Here is a 22,366-nt window from a genome sequence, read left to right on the forward strand (position 1 = left end):
GCTATGTATATTGTCAAGTGTGGACTGTGCAGGTGTACGAGCAAACGGCACTGTGAAGTTGTTACATTTTCACAATATGGTGACTTCTAAAGATGAGGTGTGGAACTGAAGAGGAGCTTGCAAAACCTACAGACAATTCTGATAAGGTTAGTTGTATCACTTCCATGCACTCAGTGCAACATGGGATACAAAAGAATTCTGTCTTTACAGTGAAAGCCACTTGTCTTTATTTCACACAGGGGAGCCAAGCTGTCCAATTCACTGTGCACTGTATGTGGAAACAACTTTCAGACACAGCACTGGCTTCAGCAAACTCGAAGACCCTCAACTGCAGATCACAGCTATTTGACAGGTAATGGTGCTGATTATTTTAAATGGTTATTAGAATCTCAAATAGAGGAACACTTTTGTTGGAAAAAAAAAAAAAGTCACTTAGCTGAAAAGGCTCAGGAAGCAAGTTACTTAGTAGCAGAATTTATTGACCAGAAAGGACAAAGTCAAACAGTTGGTGAAACCTTAATAACTCAGCATGAAGAATTACAGTGAGTGTGGAGTGGGATTCCAGGGTAAGATGCAGTGTGAGAACCGGGAAGGAGACTTCTCCCAAATGTTAAAATGGTACCTTCCGTGAACACATTGATGACACAGCACCTGACACTGGGGAGGACTTCCACACGAAACTAGAGAAACAGCCTCTCCAACAAGTTACTAGTCAACAGATCTCACTAGCAAACGTAAACGGTGGTAAAATTTAAGAACGTGTTTTCTGCTATAAACAAATGCTTTAAGTAAGGGATGGAAATAAAAGGCCTGTTAGAGAAACTGTGTTGGTACCTATACAGATGGTGCCCAATTGTCTGACTTGTGTTTAAAACAGATAGTCTTCATGTTGTCACAACACATGGCTCTCTTACAGGAAGGGCCTGTTGCGAAAGCCTGGGGGAAATGCTACAAAGTGATGAACTTTGTAAAGACAAACTTAAGGATGTCTGAGGACTGTGTGGACACCTAGATGAAGACTATGGAAGGCAGAGAACAGCTGCAGAGATGAGTCCGCAGTGACCCCCATCGCATGAGCCCAGCATCCCATCTTGTCCGTATATCACACCTAAAATCCGTCTCCTGGACCCAATCAGTCTCTATCTCTTTGCTCAGTTTTACTGGTTTACCTACTTGTTTGTTTGCTTCACAAGGTACCTGTCACCATCTGAAATCATGTTATCTCTTTGCTTCTTCATTTTCTGCCTCTCATTTCATTTAGACGTTCCATGAGGGGCCAGACTCACTCTGTCCTGGGCCCTAGACAGGTCATGCATGGACACCCTAGGAGTACTCATTCTAAATGAGTAAATAAACCAAAACATCAGGTACATGCAGCCTGCATTTAGATGCCGCAAGTCTCTGCTTCCTTTGTGAAAACTGGAGAAAAGCATCACACGTGACTCTCCTCATCAGATCACACAGGGACCACAGGAAGGTCTGTTTCTCAAAACTCTCTAGCTGCCTATCTGTCAGGGTAAACCTCATCTAACTATAACTGCCATTCTCATCATCCTTTTAGAGCTGATGCTGCTTGGGGTAAGTGGTTACAAAGGCAGACAACCTCTTTGTGATTAAGTTTTCTTATCTTTGAAAAGGAAATAATAATAGAGCCTACGGCACAGGGTTTTAAGGATTCAGTAAAATAATGAACACAATTTCTTCAAGGTTCTGAAGCAAGTTAATGTCTCAATAAATATTAGCTAATATCTTCTGGCACTTTTCTTCTGTATCATAGTATCCCCTGCCCACTCCCATCCTTGAGATCTTTGGAAAATCCGGTAAATGAACAAATTATGAAAGCTAACACACATTGGCTGTAAGCCTTTGGGTAGATGCAGCGAGTAAACGCTTCAGGATGCAGCGAATGAAAGAGACTAATCTGCCCTCTGGAACCAGGGAAACAGGTAGATTTTACTGAATATGCGCTTTTCATTATAACCAAGTTCGTTAACACCCTTTACTTCCCTAACCTGTACTTTCGTGTTGGGAGAGCTCCGTTTTCAGGCTTTTTTAAGTAAAGATACAGAAGTTTTTTCTTGATGATGCATTATGCTCCTCACAGCTCAGGCCCGATGATATTAAAATCAACCCTGGGTGGTACTGTGTTCTGTGTGACGCAGACATGACTGATAAGAAGCCCTCAGTGCCACGTGTCACAGCATTTCTGTGCTGATGTCAGTGACCGGCACAGAGAGGAGGTTCCCTGTGACATGAGGACGGTGTCCTGGGCCTCCTGGTCATCACACTTTGCAAAGTCCAGACTTCTGAGAAACGGAAGAGTGAGCTCATCCTTGCTGGACCTGAGGACAGACACCTCGAATCCCACAGGGGAGTGGCACGCCTGGCCTCGAGTGGGAAAGGCATTTATGGCACATATTTGAAAAAAGAAAGGGATGGCATCGACTCACGCTCTGAACCACTGAAAGGAATGGCAAAAATCTTTGAACACCGTGTGACGAAGAGCCTGTCTACGTGGAGGAACTGAATCCTTCCTAACCTCTAAGAGACGGAAGTGTGATTTCCCATGGCAGGGGAGAGCCATCTGAGGCGAAAACTGTTATGATGTGGAAGGAAAGATGGAGGGAATTATTGGAAACTTTTAAAAGACATCCACACAGAAAGTTTGAAAATGACCTAATTATCTATTGTCTACATGGCATATTTTTTTTTTAAATCAGATCAGCTTACACAACCTGGGCCAGACCATGGCAGAGGGGAGGGAGATGCTTCAGAGCAGGGGGAGGAAAATGTGCAAGAGCGAGGCAGCCATGCTGCTTAACTGGAGTACAGCGTGCGGCTGGGGGTCCAGAAGCAATGGACAGAATTGGGGAGATGCTTCGAGGCAGAGCTACGTGGAGGTTTTCCTTCTGCTCTCGAGACATAAGCAGGGTGTACCTGGTGTGATCCTTGGAGATCACAGCCCAACGTTACCCCTGAGGATTCAGCCAATTCTCCCAATGGCCCCCTGCACTGACAGCTGGTGGGGGCTGGTGGAGCTGTGGTGAGGCAGGGGGGTGGAGGCAAGTGCCTCACGACATACGTTGTACACCTGAGCTCCACCTGGAAAATTCCACACCTGAAGGGAGTTATTAGACGCCTGCTTCACTGAAGATTGTTACATAATTGTAGCTCATTTACTTTAATCCTACATCAAGATAAACTTGTTTTACATATACATTAAAATATATACGTACATATACGTTTGCTTCTGGAAACTTTTAATTCAAAGTGAGGTTTTTTTTTCAAATATGTGCCAATCATAATTTGAATTTTCTCTTTATTTTTCATTCATCTAACCATCTATGTACACATGCCGACATTTTTGTATGAAATAAATGATAGTTGAGCATTTTAACCATACTGTATCTGTGTAGGACTCTGCAAGTCAGTCGAATGTGATAGTAAAACGGTTTCTGTAAAGCAAATATCTGAATGGGTCATGTGCTCCCAATGTTAAGTGGCAGAGGCCAAGGACGGAGCAGGTAAAATGTGAATGTAGCTAACAAAGCTGTGCTCTAGATGTTTTAAAATCTGTATTATTCCAAATATACATTGCACACAAGACTCTTCACAATACCCACCAGACGTTCAAAAGATTCAGAATCATGAATGGATTTTATAAACATGAAATATTTAATTACGAGCTCTTGTGCATCATGTTAGAATTTAGAAGGGATCCTGTGAGATGATATAATCAGTTCATTCCTCTAATAAAATGTGTCAAACGAGAACATGTCTTTTTCTCAAAAATAGCAAAACATTCCTATTACAAATAGAAAAATTTTAAATCACTCCATAGACTTCAAGGAAGCCACAAAAACAGTGACGCGGGTGATGGGTACATCTGCTGTTAATAAAAATAATAATAATTCCATTTCTCCATTGTGCACACCTCTAAAAGAAAGGTGTGATTCAGTCCACTTCTGCTACCTGGTTGGTTTATTCAGTTTCCAGTACAGTGACCTCAGAGTGAGGAGCAGAGGGCAAGACGGGTGTGGCTCCCTCTGCACTCCCATCACCCGCCAGGCCCGCAGCCACCAGCGCACGTTACACTCCAGGGGAAACCGGTGAAAACAACTCCCAGCTCCTTAGCACAGTCTTTCAAATACACACCTCAAAGCATCAGGTAGAGGACTGTGAAGACAGCAGAACAGCAGTATTCAGACTTCTGGAATATTCTCTTTTTAAGTCTGCATATTGGTGGGAATCGCTGAGTAACAGGCGTCATCAAAAATACAACAGCGCCTAACGAAAGCAGCAAAATACGGGAAAGCCAACGGCTTGCAGAGTATTACCCACAACCACGGCTAACAGCAACAAATGCACCTTTTGTGTTTCATGCAACAGATGTTGTTAAGAGAATAATGTTTTGTTTATATGGAAATGTATTACTGCACTATATTTGGTCATTTTTAAGACCTAAATAACATGTAGATGTGTGGGATTGGTGGCTTGGAGATAACCATATCTATCAAAAAAAAAACATTTATGGCACTATTTTCTCTGCCTCCTTAGTGACATAAAACAACACACATCCGGCCATTGTCATGACTACTTACTCAGCATCAAAGGGTCCTCACTACACACTACCTACTACGCAAGAGACTGGAAATTCAAAGATGTTTTAGAGAGAGGCTTGCTTGCAAAAGATAAGGACTTATTTCATTCAAGTCCAAGATTCCTAAGACATATCGTTATGTTTTGTACTCTTAAGAAATAAGCAAACAATGCCTACACAACATCAAAAGTTAGCAGTAACTTACCAAGATATATAGGAAGCCAAGGATCACCTGATAGCATTGTACTTTCCTTCTCTCCAAATTAACTAACTTACATGGTTTACGTATCACATAAATTTAACCTGAGACAAGGATTCCTTAAAACAATTAAGGAACTTGTCATCTGTTCATTATGTCACCCCTTAATTCATGTCTAGTTGTTCTAACTCTTTTTGAATTGATACACAAATTCCACTGTCCATTTGAAAACTGAAAAAAAAAATCAGCAAAGCAGGAAAGTGATCATGGTAACTAGATGAACGAAGCAGAATTCATAAAAATTAACTAGCTCTGGCACTAAGCAAAATGATGAATAACTTGCTTCTGTTTTAGCACACTACCATGTGCAGCTTCTATCATTATTTAGGACTAAGCAGATTGTGTTTGGATAAATGCTTTAGCCAAATAAGCTACCAATAAAACTTCTTTCCATAAGTAATTGGTCTGTGGGAATCTACGGAATTGCGGTTCAAAACAACAACAACAAAACAGCTCTGAAGAATTAATTTGACAGAGTCTTCTCTTTACTTTCTTTTAAATTGGGGTTCAGCTGTTTTGCAGTCTTGTGTTGGTTTCTGCCGTACAGCAAAGTGGAGCTCCCTGTGCTGCGTTGCAGGTTCTCCTTAGTTATCTGTTTTACACATATTAGCATGCACATGTCAATCCCAATCTTATAATCTGTGTGTCTCATACTGTTTTACATTTGATGCAATCTAATAAATAAAAAAAAAATCCTAGAGTCTCACTACTTAAAAAAAAAAAGCAAACAAATGTTTAAAACTCTTCAAAGTAGGATACAAAGTTTAATTTTAGCTCTAAACAAGTCCTGAACTGGTCACACAAATCTATTACTATTTGGGGATTTTTTTCCCCTCTATTTTGGGGGATTTGACCATTTTTCCTGCCTTCAGTTGAAATGCTTAGAGTATGAAGGTAAGTAAGTTTTTTCCAATTTTAGATAGTAAAATAAGAAAAAAAAAAACCCCACAGCCTCCTCCACTTTACTTGTGGACACCGTTCCCTTTGTCCTTTAATAGGGTGACATAAAAGCTTTTACAGCGTGATCTCATTTTTTTGCTAAATCAGGATCTGTGTACATTCAAAACAGAAGGCCATCTATTAAAACAAAAACATACATCTGGGTTACGTCTGGGTGGTAAGCATTATACAAAGTTCTAACTTTTTATTTCATAAATGCCTAAATATCCTCAATATGTTGTTTCTCTATCCTGTTTCATCGTCATGCGATTCCTAGTCACCACTTGAGCATATGTTTTTGAGTTGGGCTGTTGGCTGATTTCCCTCCTCTTCCTTCTGCTGTCACATCTGCATGCAAGCAGACCTTAGCTCTCTGCTCATAACTCCTTCCCAACCACCTACAGTAGCGTGTGGCTCAAAAATCTGCTGAATGAATAGGTCTTTTTTTGCTACTTCTATAATTACTATTGTGTTTAAATAAGGAGAGTACTGAAAAGAAGAAAGGAAAAAAAGGAAATGTATTTAAATGCAGGGTCAGTAGGTGATATATAAAAAGACACACCACGCGCACACATACACACGCGCACATGCACGCACACACCACACACGGAGACACACATGCACACACACACGTGCACACACGCACACACAGACACATGTGTGCGCACACACACACACACACACACACACACACACACATGCACACAGAGACACATGGACACACATGGACACACACACGTGCACACATGTACGCACACACACACCACTTACAGAAAACAGATGAGAAACATAGAAAACCCCCTCCACCTTTCTGTCCTGAGGACCGAGCTTCACTCCCCTGGGCATACTCAGGACATACAATTATCGCTGCTCACACAGAGCCTGTGTCTACAGCTCCGCGGTCACTCCTCCCCCCTTTGCTGTAGTCTGCCACTACTGATGCTGTCTTCATCATGTATGTGTGTGTGCATACGTACACATGTGTGCACGTGTGTGTCATTCAGGTTTTGGCTGCAAATGCAAGCAAATCAAAGGCACAGCCCTTGTTTTCTATTCTCTTTTGGGTGCCGAGAAGAGATAAAAGAATAAGTAAACTTGGCTGAAGAAGTCAGGAGTCAGAGCTGCGCAAAATGAAGAGAGTGCAGGTGTCCCTGTGACAGAAGAGAAGGAATACTGGGAAGGGCAAGCCCAGGGACTCGAGAAGGGGACTCACAGAGGCCTAACTCAGCTCATGAAAGAAGCTGGAGATATTAAACAGTGGTGATGGGGAGGATGCTGACAACGGAAGGACTGGTACAGAGAGGAGCGCACCGGACAGTCGACACGGACGGAGTAACGGATCAATAACACGAGATGAAGGATGACGGCCCAGAAGAACACAGGGGGCCCGTGAACGTGTGGCAGAGGTCAGTGGCGTGCGAGCAAAGTGAAGGGGGCAGCAGACAGACCCCGCCGCGGCGTCCGGGCTGGAAGGGTGTCTGCGAGGGGAACGCGAGGGTGCTCAGTGCGCTGAGAGCCGACGGGGCCGTCTGGTCTCGGCTGCTCCCCCCGTCTGAGGCTCCCCACTGGGGAAAGAAAGCCTACTGAACTGTATCTTTCCAATTCCACTGCAAGACAGCTTAAAATGCTGTGAATGCAAACGAATGCCTTTTCTGTATCTGGATGAATTTGTTACTTAAAATTATGTACAGAATCCACGGAAGAAGTCAGCGCTCCTTCCCCCAGAAGGACTCTGATAAACAGGTGTATTTTCTTCAAAGCACTGAACATAAAGCACCTTTTCTTATTTGTCTTAAGATGTCGACTTATTCATTGAATAAAAGGTGCAATATTAATATATAAATTGCTGTGACTAGTTACCCATCCCTTAAATCTCTCTCAAATCCATTTTCTTCTCTCCAAATCTGATGCCGCAGTGCGGATTTAGGTTCATATTGTCTCATAATTAAAATAAAGTCCTGAGGGTTCCTGCTTCGAACCTTGTGCCCTTCAAATCTGTCCATCTGACTGTGGGCAGAATGGTCTCTAAGACATCATGTGCATTATAAGGTCCTTCCCTCCCACCTTGCCCTGCACTGACATCTGGGGCCATTAGCATCATATGCAAACCCTTTACCTGCCATTCAGGGCTCCATCTATGTCTTTTTGAATCTAGTCATTAATTATAAAGAGAATGAGGAGGAGGAGGAGGTGAAGGAGAAGGCAGAGGAAGAGGAGGAGGGGGAGGGGAGGAAAAGGGAGAGATGGAGGAAGGGAAGGAGGAGGAGGAAGGGGATATTTGTGTTAGAATTTGGAAGACAATGCTTCAGGTGCTTTTCACTGATTTTATACTCTCCACAACAACCTTCAAAGGTGAGTGCTGTTAACGCTGTAAGGAAACAGTGGGCTGAAAGCCATCAGATGTTAAATGTCTGGGTTTTGTATGCCACCTAGCCCGTGATATTTTGTTATAGCAGCCTGGACGGACTACGCAAGACAGAGTTCAAACGCCTTAAACTACTTCAATCCTGAGTTTAACACCAACAGAAATACGACTCTCTGAGAAGCTCCAGTTAAAATTAGATACTGAAATTATGCCAGCACACAGTGTATTTGAGAAAAAAGCGTACACTCACACACACACACATATACCCATATATCGAAGGATCCCAAGGAAAGCTGTCTTCTACGTTTAATCCTGTCCACGGAAACCCCGGGGGAAATGTTTGGGAGTGTTTGCTAATAATTCCCATAATCTGTGGTTCATTAACCACGTATTACTTTCTTAAGAATTTGATCCCAGGACTCCGCAAGGGTTTTACCTGAGGAAATATGTATTGCTGAATGTATTTACAATAAAATATATTAATAAATACCTTATTACTGTATTAATTTTTACTGAATTTCTACTAGACTAGTATGGTAAGAACAATACAATTGAGTGTTTAGAAACCTGCTCTCCACTGTACTTAATCTTCTTGAGGAAGTTTTTTTTTAGGTTTCTGCCTACATAGCAGGTTCTCCTAACATGTGCATATTAATATAATACACATTCTATTAATACATGTAATTCTCCTAATATGCATTATATATAATACAATATTTTCATATAATATATATTAGGATAATTATATAGAGAGATAAACATACGTAAGTGAATGGATTTCTAGTGGTCCTTTTAACTTGACACCCCACAACATCACTGAGACACCATGAACTTCCCACAATGATTACTTTCTGTGAGACATTTTCTGTTAACAGTTGGTATAAACTGAACTTGGCTACACAACTGTCCAAACAGATCCAAGACCAGGGAAGAGCATACACCATCATGAAAGGGTGATCGTTCAACAAAAGAGGAGTTTATTAACTAATTTCTCATGGACTCACCAATTTGGAAATTGATTTTAGATTTCTATTTGATCTTGTTTCCTAAAGTTTACAAAGCATGTCAAACAACAAATTGAGGTACACCAACTCTTCTTATCTAGAATTCTGTTAATGCTTCTAGAGAGTCATTGTCCAGAAACCTTTACATAACTGTCTTTTTCACTTATGCTCAATATGTAATTATACCTTCATCACCACGCGCTTAATCGGGAAACCCCCCCTTATCTGGAATGTCTCCCAAGGAATCAAATTAAGCCTAATTATACTTAACGGCAATGACTGCTGCTTAATTTGGATGGTAATTCTGCTTAATTGAGATGCCTTCAGGTGTCTAAGTGGTGCTCTTGTAAGAGGATCAGCGTGTGAGTCGACCAACATTGGTTCCTCTCTGAACGTTCCACCAAAATAAATAAAGGGACACAAAAAATTTTCTGAAGCAGCATAACACAAAATTCCTGAAATTCAGCTTGTTAATAGTTACATGTCCAGAGTCAACAAAACATACGTGAAATCTTTACAAAAATCTATGTAAATGCACAAAAACACTACATTTGTCATTGTGCAGTTTGGCCAAGTTTAAAAATCAACTTCAAAATGTCAAAGGACATATTTTATGAGCTTAATTCCAGTCCACTGGTGTCCAGTAAAACAGGAATAAAATGGGATTTGAAACATCTGAAAAGCAGAGAGGAACGTGGCGATGACTGACGTCTGCACCTCTGAGCCTTCGCCTGCCTGCGCGTGGCGAACACGACTGCTTCCTCATAACCACCCGCGCTTCCTCTGGCTTCCGGACGGTTCTTCCCTCAGGCTGCCCAGCATCTGGATCATGGGCATTTGACTCAATTGGACCTGAAGGGAAGCCTCTAGGGATTTCTAGAAAACCCCTACCATTTCTAACAGACATGCCGTGTTTCTTCACCGAACACTGAATGTGACGGAGTGGCAGCACCATGTGACCTGAGAGGGATGCTATCACGGCTCTGGAAAGCGAAGCAGAAAAAAAAGGCAAACACCGGAGCCCTCGGCAAAGTTACCGAGCTCCCGAAGGAAACCTGGAATCTCCCTGGCTCTGCCTTTTTGTTGCATGTAGTGTTTCCCTAAGAACTTCTGGCTTTTAGTCAGCTCTTCTATTACCTAGAGCCAAGAATATCCTATTGACGCGCTGAGCAACCTATTATCTCATTTCCTTGTGTTTCTCATCAAAGTGATAATGGGATAGATAGTGACAAAAGAAATACCTCTTCTTTAGGGAGGAAGAAAGCTAACAAAGGGGCTATCGCAGTTTAGTGCAAAGAGCACGTGTGTTTTTATCCTGCAATGAGAGCAAATAGCTGTGCAATCTTACCTTCCCTGGCTCTCAGCCTCCTCTCTGTCAAATAAAGGACTTAAGACAATGGGGACTCTAAGCTTCCTTTATCTGCATAGAGATTTCAATTATTCCAGTATATACATGTCGACAAAGAATGCTGCCTGCCGTATCAGTAAACAAAGGATGGTGTGGCCACCAAGCCACCAGACTCTGCACCCTGAGGGTACTCAGGTTGGAGAAAACCAGGATATTGGCCCTGGCTGGTTAAGGTGCACATCAAAGGAATGATTTCATTGAGCCCAGACTCTTGCATCTTCCCATACACAGAAAAGTGCTAAATTCATTAACTTGAGATGTCTAGTTTTCCTTTATTAAGCGATCCTTTGATGTCTGACTACCTATTTTTCCCCCAGAACTTCTCTATGTCCTGTCTCCTCCCTCACCACTCTGAAGCAGTGCCTGAGATCTACCTGAGAAGCTGTCTCCTGGGCTTACGTCCTCAGTATGTCTGCCGAATAAAACTAATCCTCAACTTTTAGGTTGTGCTTTTTTTCAGCGGACAATAGGAAAGAAATAGAAACACAGATATACAGGCACGTCTTTCATCTAGGAAAATATTTAGGTTATCCCACATGTCATCTGGATTTCAATGAATGTTTTAAATATGGGAAGGGAGTTAAATCCCCTGAAGACTTCGTCTGAAGCCACTGCTCTTCCTGTTGGAACACCAGGGTATCCCACACCATCCCTACAAGAGTTTAGTATTTTAAAACCCTATGTGGAGAGACACAGATGTACAGGACAAACATATGGACACCAAGTGGCGAAAGCAGGGACTGGTTGGGGTGGGATGAATTGGGAGATTGGGATTGCCATATATACATTAACAATAAAAAAATACCAAATTGTACACTTTAAATATATGCAGTTTATTGAATGTCATTTGTATCTCAATAGAAGTTCTTAAAATAAAGTGAACAATTCAGTATTAGCAAGCTGAAAAAAACCAAAAACCAAAAACCAAAAACCAAAAAAACCTCTACGTGGCACTTCCAGTTGCAAGATCACTACCACTCATGACAAGGGAGCCCAGTCCACCCTCCAGCTGGCCCTGAGAGAAAGAAGATGCCACCAGCAGGACTCTTTCTGGCTTCTCTGCATGGTGTCACACACATCTCAGGTTTTAGCAGCTAAGGACACACCTGTGACTTCCGAATTGACCTCTACCAGGGATACCCACTTGGAGATACAGCAGGCACCTCACTCTCACTACACCTGGAGTCAAACCCATCATCTCTTCCCATAAGAGACTGGTTTCTGAGGCCCTTTCCCTGGTTCGAGGTACAGAGAACTTAGAATCTATTGTTCCAATTTGGAACAATTAGGAGAATAAAGAAGAGCTATCAGTAATTGTGCAAGGACAACAGATGTTCACGGGGACTCCCCAGAGGTGGGGGGCTGGACCCTGCGCCCGTCCGGTCAGGGCTTCACCACCCACCCCAACGCCATGCTTGCTCCCTCACAGCACCTGCAGCTGAAGCCATGTGGACACGCTGCTAGGCAAGAGAATCAAAACCACCTGCCCCCTTCACGCCCCGCCTTCCACCTGCCAGTCATCAAGTTTTGCTGGGTAGATATTAAAAGTTCTCATCGCAAGAAAAAATAGTGTAACTGTGTGAGGTGATGAATGTTAACTAAACTTATTGTGGTAATCCTTTTGCAATAAAAACACATACCAAATCATTACATTGTACACCTTAAACGAATACAATGTTATATGTCAACTATTACATCACAATAAAACTGGGAAAAAAGGAGCGCAGCCATAACCTCCAGAAGCAGCAGGAGGGAAGCACACTGAGAGCACTTCCTAGGAGTTCACTGAACCTGAGACCAGCTTCGCAACACATGTGGGTGGACAGACACCCGATGCAGCAGCAGATGTTCAATTAAAACAACAAAATGTAAGGGTGCACGACATTCACCAGGTTGTTCGCTGTACACAGCTGCCTAGGCAGAATGTTGATTTCATCAGGTACACAGAGCGGGAAGCTGACAGCCTTACCTTGTCCGGGTCCGTGGTAGTGATGACCCACACGCAGTGTGCATTGTCTTCGTACTGAACCGGGTAGTTAGGAGACGTGATGACGCCACTGGGTCCACGCAGATTGGATCCACACGTTCTAGCTAGAAATACACAGAGATGATATTATTTTCTACAGAATTTCACCTGTGTGATGAGGATGCAAGATGCACGTGGAACTTCAAGTTAGCTATCCAGCCATTGTGATAAACAGCCATTCATGAACTCAAATTGGCAAGTGGATTCTGCTCAGCCTTCAGGATCCTTGCTTGGTACCAGCAACATTTACCTGGAACTATTTTATTATATTATGTTTCCCAAGCCGTTACCATCCACAGAATGACCTAATTGACAATAGCGCCGTGGACAATGTCAAATCAAATTAGTCCATTTCAAGCCCCAGTTTGATTCAGAGAGGGTCTGTATAGACATTTGGCTGCACACAATGTAATAAGAATTCAGGAGACCAGAGTTAGCATCTCAATTATGCCCTACATGATATGACCTTGAACAGGTAATCCCAATCCCCACAGAGGAGAGTAGTACAGATGATATTTAAAGTTCCTTTGAAGTTTTAGATTTATTTTATAAGAAACTATAGCACAGTGCAAATAAGAACTTAAAATATAGTAGAAAGTGTATCCCCCTCCCTCCAGCCTCTAGCAATCACCACTCTACTTTGTCTCTAAGAATTTGGCTACTCTAGATACTGCATATAAATGGAATCCTACAATAAAAAAAAATAGTAGAAAGTGTAAAGAAAGAATACAGAAAGTGACTCTAAAAGGGAAAAGAAAATACCTTAAAATTGAAGGATCAAATAAATCATAGAAACAATTTAACCCAATAAGAATGACAAGTTTTGAATATAAAAATATTTCAACTGATCTCCTGTTTAAGAAATGAGCTTTTAAAAAATCAATAGACAATTTTTAGAAATCAAATGTCAGCCTGAATTCCATTCTTAACTAACAATTTAAACTGGGTTTGAGAAAAGAGCAGAAGAAGCTAATTTCACAAATAGGAACTAATATAAGAGAAGCTCAGATTCATTTTCCTAAGGTATCATATCGCACAAACTGATTAAACTGCCGTCCACTGAAGAGTAGATTTTAGTCATAACCCATCCCTCCTTCCTTCTTTTTGTTGGCTGAGCACCCAGTACAGGTCCGATATTGTTCTAGGAGATTCAGCTACAAAACTAAACAGGATTCTGACTTACAGGGGCCATCTTTCCGGGGAGGAGTCAGGAGAAACCGTTGAACTGGGAAATTCCTAACTGCCCACCAGGAATATATTTCTCTTTTCCATTTATATCGATATCGCGATAATATCAATTATGCCTGTTCCTAGTATTGTAATTGTTAATGTACAGATCTCTCTTTCTACAGGGTTGTGGACCTTCTGACCTTGGGAAGGCATCCTTCCCTCACCTATCTGTGTATCCTCAGCACCATACCTAATGTCGATGGTCGTTGACATAAAAAATGTGAGCAGCTGACTTCGCACAACGTTTCAGTTACTTGACACTTACTATGAAAATAATTAGCTAAGAATTAACCTTCTATACATTGATTAACAAAAACATATGCAAGTTAAGTCTTAAAATATTGGCATTTGCTTTCCAGATGAACAACACTTTTTAATAAATATGGATAAAGTGTGACCTGGTTTTCAAAGCCCAGTAGGTGTGTCTTGGCTCCAAAGGTTATGGAACAGAGCAGCGCCCACACGTGCACACACCTGCACTGTTCACTTTCACTCTCCAGTGAGTCTGCTTTTAGGAACATGTTCTCCAGAGGATAGTGAACTTCAGATCTGAAATTTTCTAAAAGCACTCGAATATTACGAGTATTAATTAGAAAACCTTAGAAGAAAAGTTATCAACAAAATTTGAGTTATCACACCTTTGTGTTACATGTTCCTACTCTGTGAAATGTCCTACTGAAGAGCTGATGGAAACATCATGTAGTGTTAATAAATACGTGTTGACTAATTTTGAACTAATATTATCAAAGTGCCATTATAAGCATTTCAAACTTAGAAAAAAGACATGAAGAATGTGTGCAGTGGGGAACTCATGTGTTACACTCCCACTGACAACCTGTACTCATCCAATCATTAGCCCCAGCTGTCACTCTGCTGGAAGGTTCACCAGATCTGACAGCCTATCAGTGGCCCTCGGTCCCAGTTGTCTGCTTTGAAGCTTGACCTTGAACTTGACTTATTAAAATTGGTTACCAGCTCTTCATGAAATTCACCTTACCCACTGCTTGGGGAGATAGGATTTTTAGTGATTATACTTCTAGGGAGATAACTATTGGTAAAATATTCACAGGAAACCAGCACCTTGCCTGCATTTTCCTGCACATGTGGTGCTGTGTCTCACACAGAGCAAGTTACAAATCCGTGCCTGCAGAGGTTATTTCTCACCAAAAGTTGTCAAATTAATACATAAAATATTTTTTTCTTTTTCTTAGAACTACATCCCTCTTTTCGCAGTACATTTTCCTAACAAATTAACCTTTTAACTCTTTTTCTACTTTTAATCAAGCCATCAAAAAAACCAGCTGAAATGAACTATGTGGGAATATTCATGGCAGGGACTCTTTTTCTCTTCCTCCCTGTATAACCTCAACAATTAGAACACTGCCATTTAATAGTTACTCCCACAGATACTTGTTGCTGCTGTTTTTTAGTAGGTTAAAAGCCTTAAATAATATGATCTAACTCTCATTATTTAGTTCTAATCCTCTTTCTTGGGAAATTGTTGAAAAGTTTAGCTAGTACCTCAGTCTCTGCGTTTCCAAGTCATTCCCATTCTAGTCATCTGCCTCTTCATCATGTGACCATCCTGCTGCCATCACACCAATTAGATTCACTAGTAATGTGTTTAAGATCATTTAAGATAAGACATCTAGTAATTTCATAAGCCAGGCTTGTATCAAGGCTTTCCTACTAGTCACAGATCATCCTCAGAATTTCTGTTGGCGACAACTCAGAGTTCAACCATCTATGTGTAGAGTCGTATCAGATACTAATAATGTATCTGAGTCACCATGAGCTCTGTGTGCCGTTATGCAAATCCCCATGGCGGCTGAAGTACAGATGGACATGATCTTCTACGTCTCTTGCAGATGGTCTATTGCCTGCGATTTTCTCCCTGTTCTCTCTGCTTCTGTGGCAGGAAGCGTCAGACGAAGCTGCAGTTCCTCTGAATTGCAGAGTGGAGAGAGCTGAGCAAACCCTGCACCTCCTCTGTCAGCACCCTCATCTTCCTCCAACAGCGTCAAGCACCTGAAGGTCAACTTCTTTCACGTCTTTCACTCTATGCTATGTTTCTCAAACACCCAGTCTCTGGGAAGAACAAGAAGCGCTAGAGAAGAACACAGAACAGCAGCCCTGAAGACGAGAGGCGAACCAGGACTGTACCCCGCGAGCGAGCATCAACAGGCAGAAGAGCCCTGGAACGGTCACGCGGGTGTCCCTGCCGTCCGCCTGCGGTCACGTTCAGTGAGGGCGGTGAGGGGGAGAGAACGGGCAGTGAGGACATCCAGGCAACACAAACAGACTCTCCTACAGAAGGAGGGCGGGTGGTCTCGGTTCATCTACAAGCCACATCCGTGCTGCCTTGCAGGCTTTTCTTCTCCTATAAACGCATACACACTTGATCTGGGAACGATCTGACTCTGAAGTCTAATCACCTTGCCTGTCTCTCTCCACTCCTGGACTCTGCTGGCCCCTCACTCCTCTCCAGGAAGGGCTGCGTAGAAAGCTTAGCGACCTGCTCTGATTACCGAGAGCAACCGCGCCGTGTCCTGGGAGATGGGGACCTACTTCCCAAACAGTTGCCTCTGTACTAAACACATATTCAGGTAGCCAACAAAGCATTTAATTAAGCAAATAATTAGGTAATTCCAAATACTAGTGTCAAGCACGTTTTTATGGCAAGACTTAAATACATCTCCATAATGGAAACGTGTACACACGTCTGTACATACTGGAGGTGAATACCACTTTCTGCTCCTGCCAAGGCTTTCCCCTTGTCAACATCCTTTTAGAAATACACCACCTAATGAAAAGTAGTTTATACTTAAATCTTAAAAATGCTTAATAAATGTTCTTTGATAACCAGGACCTGTTTAATGTACAGCTGATATGACTCATGTGACACTGTTCTAAATATGTAAACTCAAATTTTGCTTATATCTTATGTTTTTAAAATAAAACTAGAATTCACAAAATGATCATTAGAAATACATATCAAGAAGGAAACTGGAAAGGGAGAAGAAAACTAACCAATTCTGAATGCCAATACGTGCCATTTATCTGCTTAATCACGCAGTATTTATTAAGTATAAAACATTTGTTTCACATAATTTATCTTATGTAATTTGAAGCAGCAATTTATTTATTTATATACAATCAGTTCCAGGAATCTTTACTGTTCTATAGTAACTTCTTAATTAATCAAATTATTGAAGAGAAGAATATTCTAATGGACTAAACTTAAATTAATAGGGTATCTGGACTTACATCGGAAGCTTTTTTCAAGCACATTAAGAGTTATATCGAATAATGTGTATCTTGTATGATTTAGAAGAAAACCACAGAGTTTATGTCTATATCCAGACTGCAACCAAAATGGAGAAAGTATGTCAGAGGTTAAGAGCTTGCTTTTCTTAATCACACCTGGAGTTCCAGGCCTGGTTTATGAAGTTACTAGATGTCTTATCTTAAAGGATTTCATTTTAAGCCTCTCAGGTTATCCACTTAATATAATGGTCATAACTTCATCTATCATTGCTGTAAGCCCTGGAGGAAAGAAAGCAAGTGAAGCATCCGGCACACAGTCCGACACACCACAGCACAGACAGCGAGGAAATATGCAGTCAGAGTCAGGCGCTGTTCAGGCAGAGAGGGTACAGCGCAGAGAGGACAAGATTAAGTTCTTTGCCTTCATCAGGCAATTAAACACATGAACACCTAACGTCAGGAGGATATTTGGCCTTTACAGAAACTCCGAGTCAGGGTTCAAAGCGTATCTGTAAGAGGGGTGGGCATGGAAGGGTTTGGATGAGACAAGATCTGACGACTGGTGCAGGATGGGGACCCACACGGACCCCTGGTGTAGCTGTGTTCCAGGCAAAAGGAAAACGAACGCGAGGGGGCCGTCACGAACTCCCCAGGCAGCTTCTAGGAGCATAGTTAGCAGCATAGTAACATTAGCTTTTGGGTCATTTTATGATAGTAGAATTTGAGAGGAGTGGTATAAAAATATATGGCTTTGTTATTTCCAGTAACTTCAGAAATAGAGAAAAACGTGTTTTTCTCCCAAGTGACATTCAGGTAAAGAGTATAAATCCTTAGAAGTCTAGACGTGAAACCAGAAATTTATCCAAATTCACTGGAATTAAAGTAAAAGTTAAAACTGAGAAATTAAGAGGTACAAACTTCCAGACGTGAAATAAATGAGGGAATAAAGTCAATAATAATTTAATACCTTTTTATGGTGACGTATTGTAAGTAGACTTATCATGGTGGTCACTTGGTAATGTAGAGAAATGCTGAATCACTGTGTTGTGTAACAGAAACTAATGGTGTTGTAGGCGATTACACTTCAAAAATGAATGAACAAACTCATAGAAAAGATGAGATGTGTGGTTACAAAGGCATGGGGAATGGCGGGGAGTGGAAGAAGGGGGTCAAAGGGTACAAACTTCCAGTTACAGGATAAATAAGTACGTGGGACGTCATGCACAACATGGTAACTATACTTAATACTGATGTCCGTTACATAGGAGAGTTCTTGAGAGTAAATCCTGAGTTCTCAATATTTTTATATCCATCACAAGGAAATATTTTTTTCTTTAAAAAGTGTGTATGTTTCTTTAACTCTCTGAGCTCATAGTTACCTGGAAATCAGTATTAAAATATAATCTTAAAATTGGCTCTGGACCCTTTAATCTGGTAGAATGAAGTCATCTTCCAGGTATAAATGGTCTTTTCACTACTATTTAAAAGGTCATATCTGTATGGACAGAAAATATGAGTAGGGAAGAATAAATTGTAAAGTTCTTGGTAAGTGACAAGTTAATAAGTTAAGGGTAATTCTGAGCTAGCCTGACCTGGAATCCCAAGATCATAATAGTTTTATTCTGTGACCCTCAGTGGTTCTAATAGGCTTCCGTGTAACCACAGTTACAATTGCAAAAAACACTTCACTTTTCTTATGTGTCCTTTCAACTCAGAGAGCAACTAAAAATATTAATTCCACAGATCAAAATGCATTAGCATTAAAAGACATTCTCTCTATATCCCCCCTAAATATTGATGGAATGAAATGCCAGCTGGAACATTTTACTTAAAAAAAAAGTAGAAGTATAGCCTCCTCTTTTCTTTTTTGTTTGCTTATTTAAAAAATCTACTGCTAGTTAAAGATACTTATACAGCTTCAAACAGCTCATAATATTTTACCCTGTGAAAAATCATAATGGTTGTTTTCATATCCCTAAATGAAGTAAGCATAATTTCAAACAAAATCACTCGTATAATTACCGAGCTATGGCAACCATTCATGCGTGTGATAACAGGAAGAAAAGGTAACATTCTCCCCCGTCCTCAGAGCTAATTAGCTAATGTAAGCATTGGCTTAGGACCCAGTGTCCAGATGTGAAGGATCACTCCTGACTCCCTGCAATTTATCAAATGCCTCTATCAGATATTCCTTCTGTGGAGAAGGCACGATAATTACTTAAGAGTTAGAGACCCTTCATGAAGATGGGAACCTTGTGAATCGGTCCTTCCTTAATGGACTGATCTGAAATCTCATAATGTGTGCAATGCTCAGACCAGAGGCATTTTACTGCCTTTGATGGATGGCTGAGTGTGGACCATGTGGCTGAGGTGATCCATACGAGGGCTGCTCTAAAGTCTCCGAGCGCATTCGGGAAACCCAAACCATGCTGCTCGCCTCTTACCTACGACGCATGTCGGGGGCAGCACAGAGGGGAAAATGAACTCGAGAAATTGCACTTGGTGTTTGGAACCTGCTGACAGCTAGGTAAATATTCCTATGTCCTCTTTTGGGTGGCATCTGAAATATTATGTTTTATGTTATTCATTTCCCCCTACATTTTAGATAGCTAAAGCTATCTTCCTAGAAATAGCCATAGAAGCTCCCCCTAAAGAAAGGTTTTTCAGCTCCTCTTTAGTTGAGGAATCAGTCTAATAGTAGAGACACTATTTAAAGGAGGGAATGATGACAGACTCAGGGCTCCTAAATGTTGCCAACCTGGAAACTGTACGCATTTTAATAGAAGCAAGTATGTTCTATGGTGAGGGACTCCGCCCAGGGAACCGCCTGTGACTCATGGAGGTCACCGCTTCCCTTCACACTCACAGGGGTGCTGACGGCTGGGAAAACGGGGGCTGCTGAGCTGCACAGCCAGAGTGGCCACGAGCACACCTGCCCACTGAGGGCGTGAAGTGCTGCTGGTGTGAGCTGAGATGTGCTACGAGCACACTGGATGCCCAAGACACAGTGTGAACAAAAGAACGGGAAAAAAAGGTAAAGCGTCTCTTCATGATCTTTCTGACTATACATGAAAATGATATTGGGAATATTCTGGGTTAAATAAGTTATTGATATGTTATTAAAATTAATGGCACCTGCTTCCTTTCCTTTTCAAATATGGCTACTATTTATCTTAAAATGACATCCGTGGCTTGCATTTTATTTCTAGTGGAGAGCCCTGCTCTGGAGGCTCCTGGAGGTGATGCTCTCTAGGGTCAGCCCACAGGTGTACTAAGGTGTTTGCCATCTATCTGTTTATGTAATTGATTAGGTCACGGAACATGGTGATTACTTGTGTTACGTAAGACTGTCATCCAGACTAGTGGGAGGGATGTTCCTGCTGGCTTTTCAGAAGGAAGCTGCCCTCTTATGGGAGGGCCGTGTGGCTAGGAGGTGAGTTCAGTGCGGAGAAAGGGAGTTGGGTGTTGAAGTGGAGGACAGCTTCCTTGTTTAACCATGATACTTACAGATGAGCCCTTCCTGGTCCAGAAAGAGGGATATTCATATGCACACAGCTCCACCCTTTTTTCATCCGTATAGATTACAAAGATAATCCTGCACTGACACAAAAATGCCAAGGGACATGAGAGAAGGATGAATGATTCCCTAATTTCTTTGCACTCTCCACTCATGAAAAGCTGCAGAAGATACCGGGACGCAAAAAAAAATGTGTCGTTTATTCAATGATTTATTCCATCTCTCCTTCTCATAGAAACATACCCCCATGGCAAAGATTCCCTTATTATCTATTCTCCTTTTCTTTCATAGAAGTATAATTGCTATATATTTAAACACCCAGAATTATATATATAATATATTATATATATATATATGTTTTTTAAATGTAGCAACGAGGTGAGTATCTGGCTGGATTTTGGCCGATGAGACTGAGCAGAAATGCACGTGAAGGTCCCTGTAGGCTCTCCTTGGGATACATCTGCTGTGTCTCTCCCTGCTTCTTCTAACTCCCTCCACCCATCACCTGGGGTTTGGAGACCACTGTGGACCCTGAGGACGGAGGCCTGACCACAGGGAGCACAGAGTGAGTCTTGAGGAAAGTTTTAGCTCCGAAACAGACCTACCATCCTTATCCTCTACTGCCTAGCACTTAACTTCTATATAGGAGAGAAATCCACTTCCATTTGTTTTAAGCTTCTCTTGGGATTGATTTTTTGGTCACCTAATTTTTACCACCTAATTCTAAACAATCTCAATTTATCCTATTTAAGAGATTTCAGGTCTTTCAATTTGTTTTTTTGTTTAATGTCTTACTACTCTAAATGCTCTAAAATACATATTTCTTTAAAACTGTGTTTTTAAAGATATTTTTTATTGTTCTCCAGACACAGTCTGATCTCGTTCTAGTATGCAGATTTAAAATATACATCTTATACGAAAACACTTCCTTAATAATTATTTCTTTTTTCTTATAAATTTATTTATTTCTTTTATTTATTTATTGGCTGCATTGGGTCTTCATTGCTGCACATGGGCTTTCTCTAGTTGCTGCGAGCGGGGGCTACTCTTCATTGTGGTGCACAGGCTCCACATTGTAGTGGCTTCTCTTGTTGTGGAGCACGAGCCCTAGGTGCGTGGGCTTCAATAGTTGCGGCACATGGGCTCAGTAGTTGTGGCTCACGGGCTCTAGAGCACATGCTCAATAGTTGTGGCGCACGGGCTTAGTTGCTCCGTGGCATGTGAGATCTTCCCAGGGCAGGGCTCGAACCCGTGTCCCCTGCACTGGCAGGCGGATTCTTTACCACTGCGCCACCTAGGAAGTCCAATAATTATTTCTTGCTGCTATAGCTCATTATTTCAGAAAGTTAAAAGTAATAAATTGAAAAAGATCTAAAGGATTAGTCCATGAAGATGAAGGTACATCTAATTAAAGCAAAACAGTTGAGTTATCAGCTGGGAGGAGCAAAGAAGAGATGGATAAAGTTGAGCATGAAAGAGAGAGGTGGGTGCTGGAGAGAGGTGAGGAGACGTCCACGGGAAACCAGACCAACAGACCAAGAACCACACCACAAACAAAGACCCTGTGGGAGAGTGTTCTCTTCTGAAATGAAAAGTAGGACGTGAAGATCCAAGGGAACAGGAAATCAAAGGACTCCTCCTCCAATCACCGCTAAGCGCGAGCAGCTGGTGATCTAGGGGGCGGGGGACTGCCCACTACCAGCCTGGACGGAGCAGCTGTCTGCTGAGACAAGCAGCTTCGAGGGTTTGAC

General features: G+C 41.7%; 1 protein-coding gene across 1 annotated transcript in view; it reads right to left on the minus strand.

The window, feature by feature from the left end:
* CSMD1 (CUB and Sushi multiple domains 1) overlaps nt 1-22,366 on the minus strand; it is a 1,409,269-nt gene that overhangs the window by 456,911 nt on the left and 929,992 nt on the right. Inside the window, exon 10 of the mRNA XM_057697717.1 lies at nt 12,545-12,666. Within this exon, the coding sequence (XP_057553700.1) occupies nt 12,545-12,666 (122 nt within the window). The remainder of the gene's footprint in view (nt 1-12,544; nt 12,667-22,366) is intronic.

Source organism: Hippopotamus amphibius, chromosome 10 (assembly GCF_030028045.1).
Source record: "Hippopotamus amphibius kiboko isolate mHipAmp2 chromosome 10, mHipAmp2.hap2, whole genome shotgun sequence".
NCBI lineage: Eukaryota > Metazoa > Chordata > Mammalia > Artiodactyla > Hippopotamidae > Hippopotamus > Hippopotamus amphibius.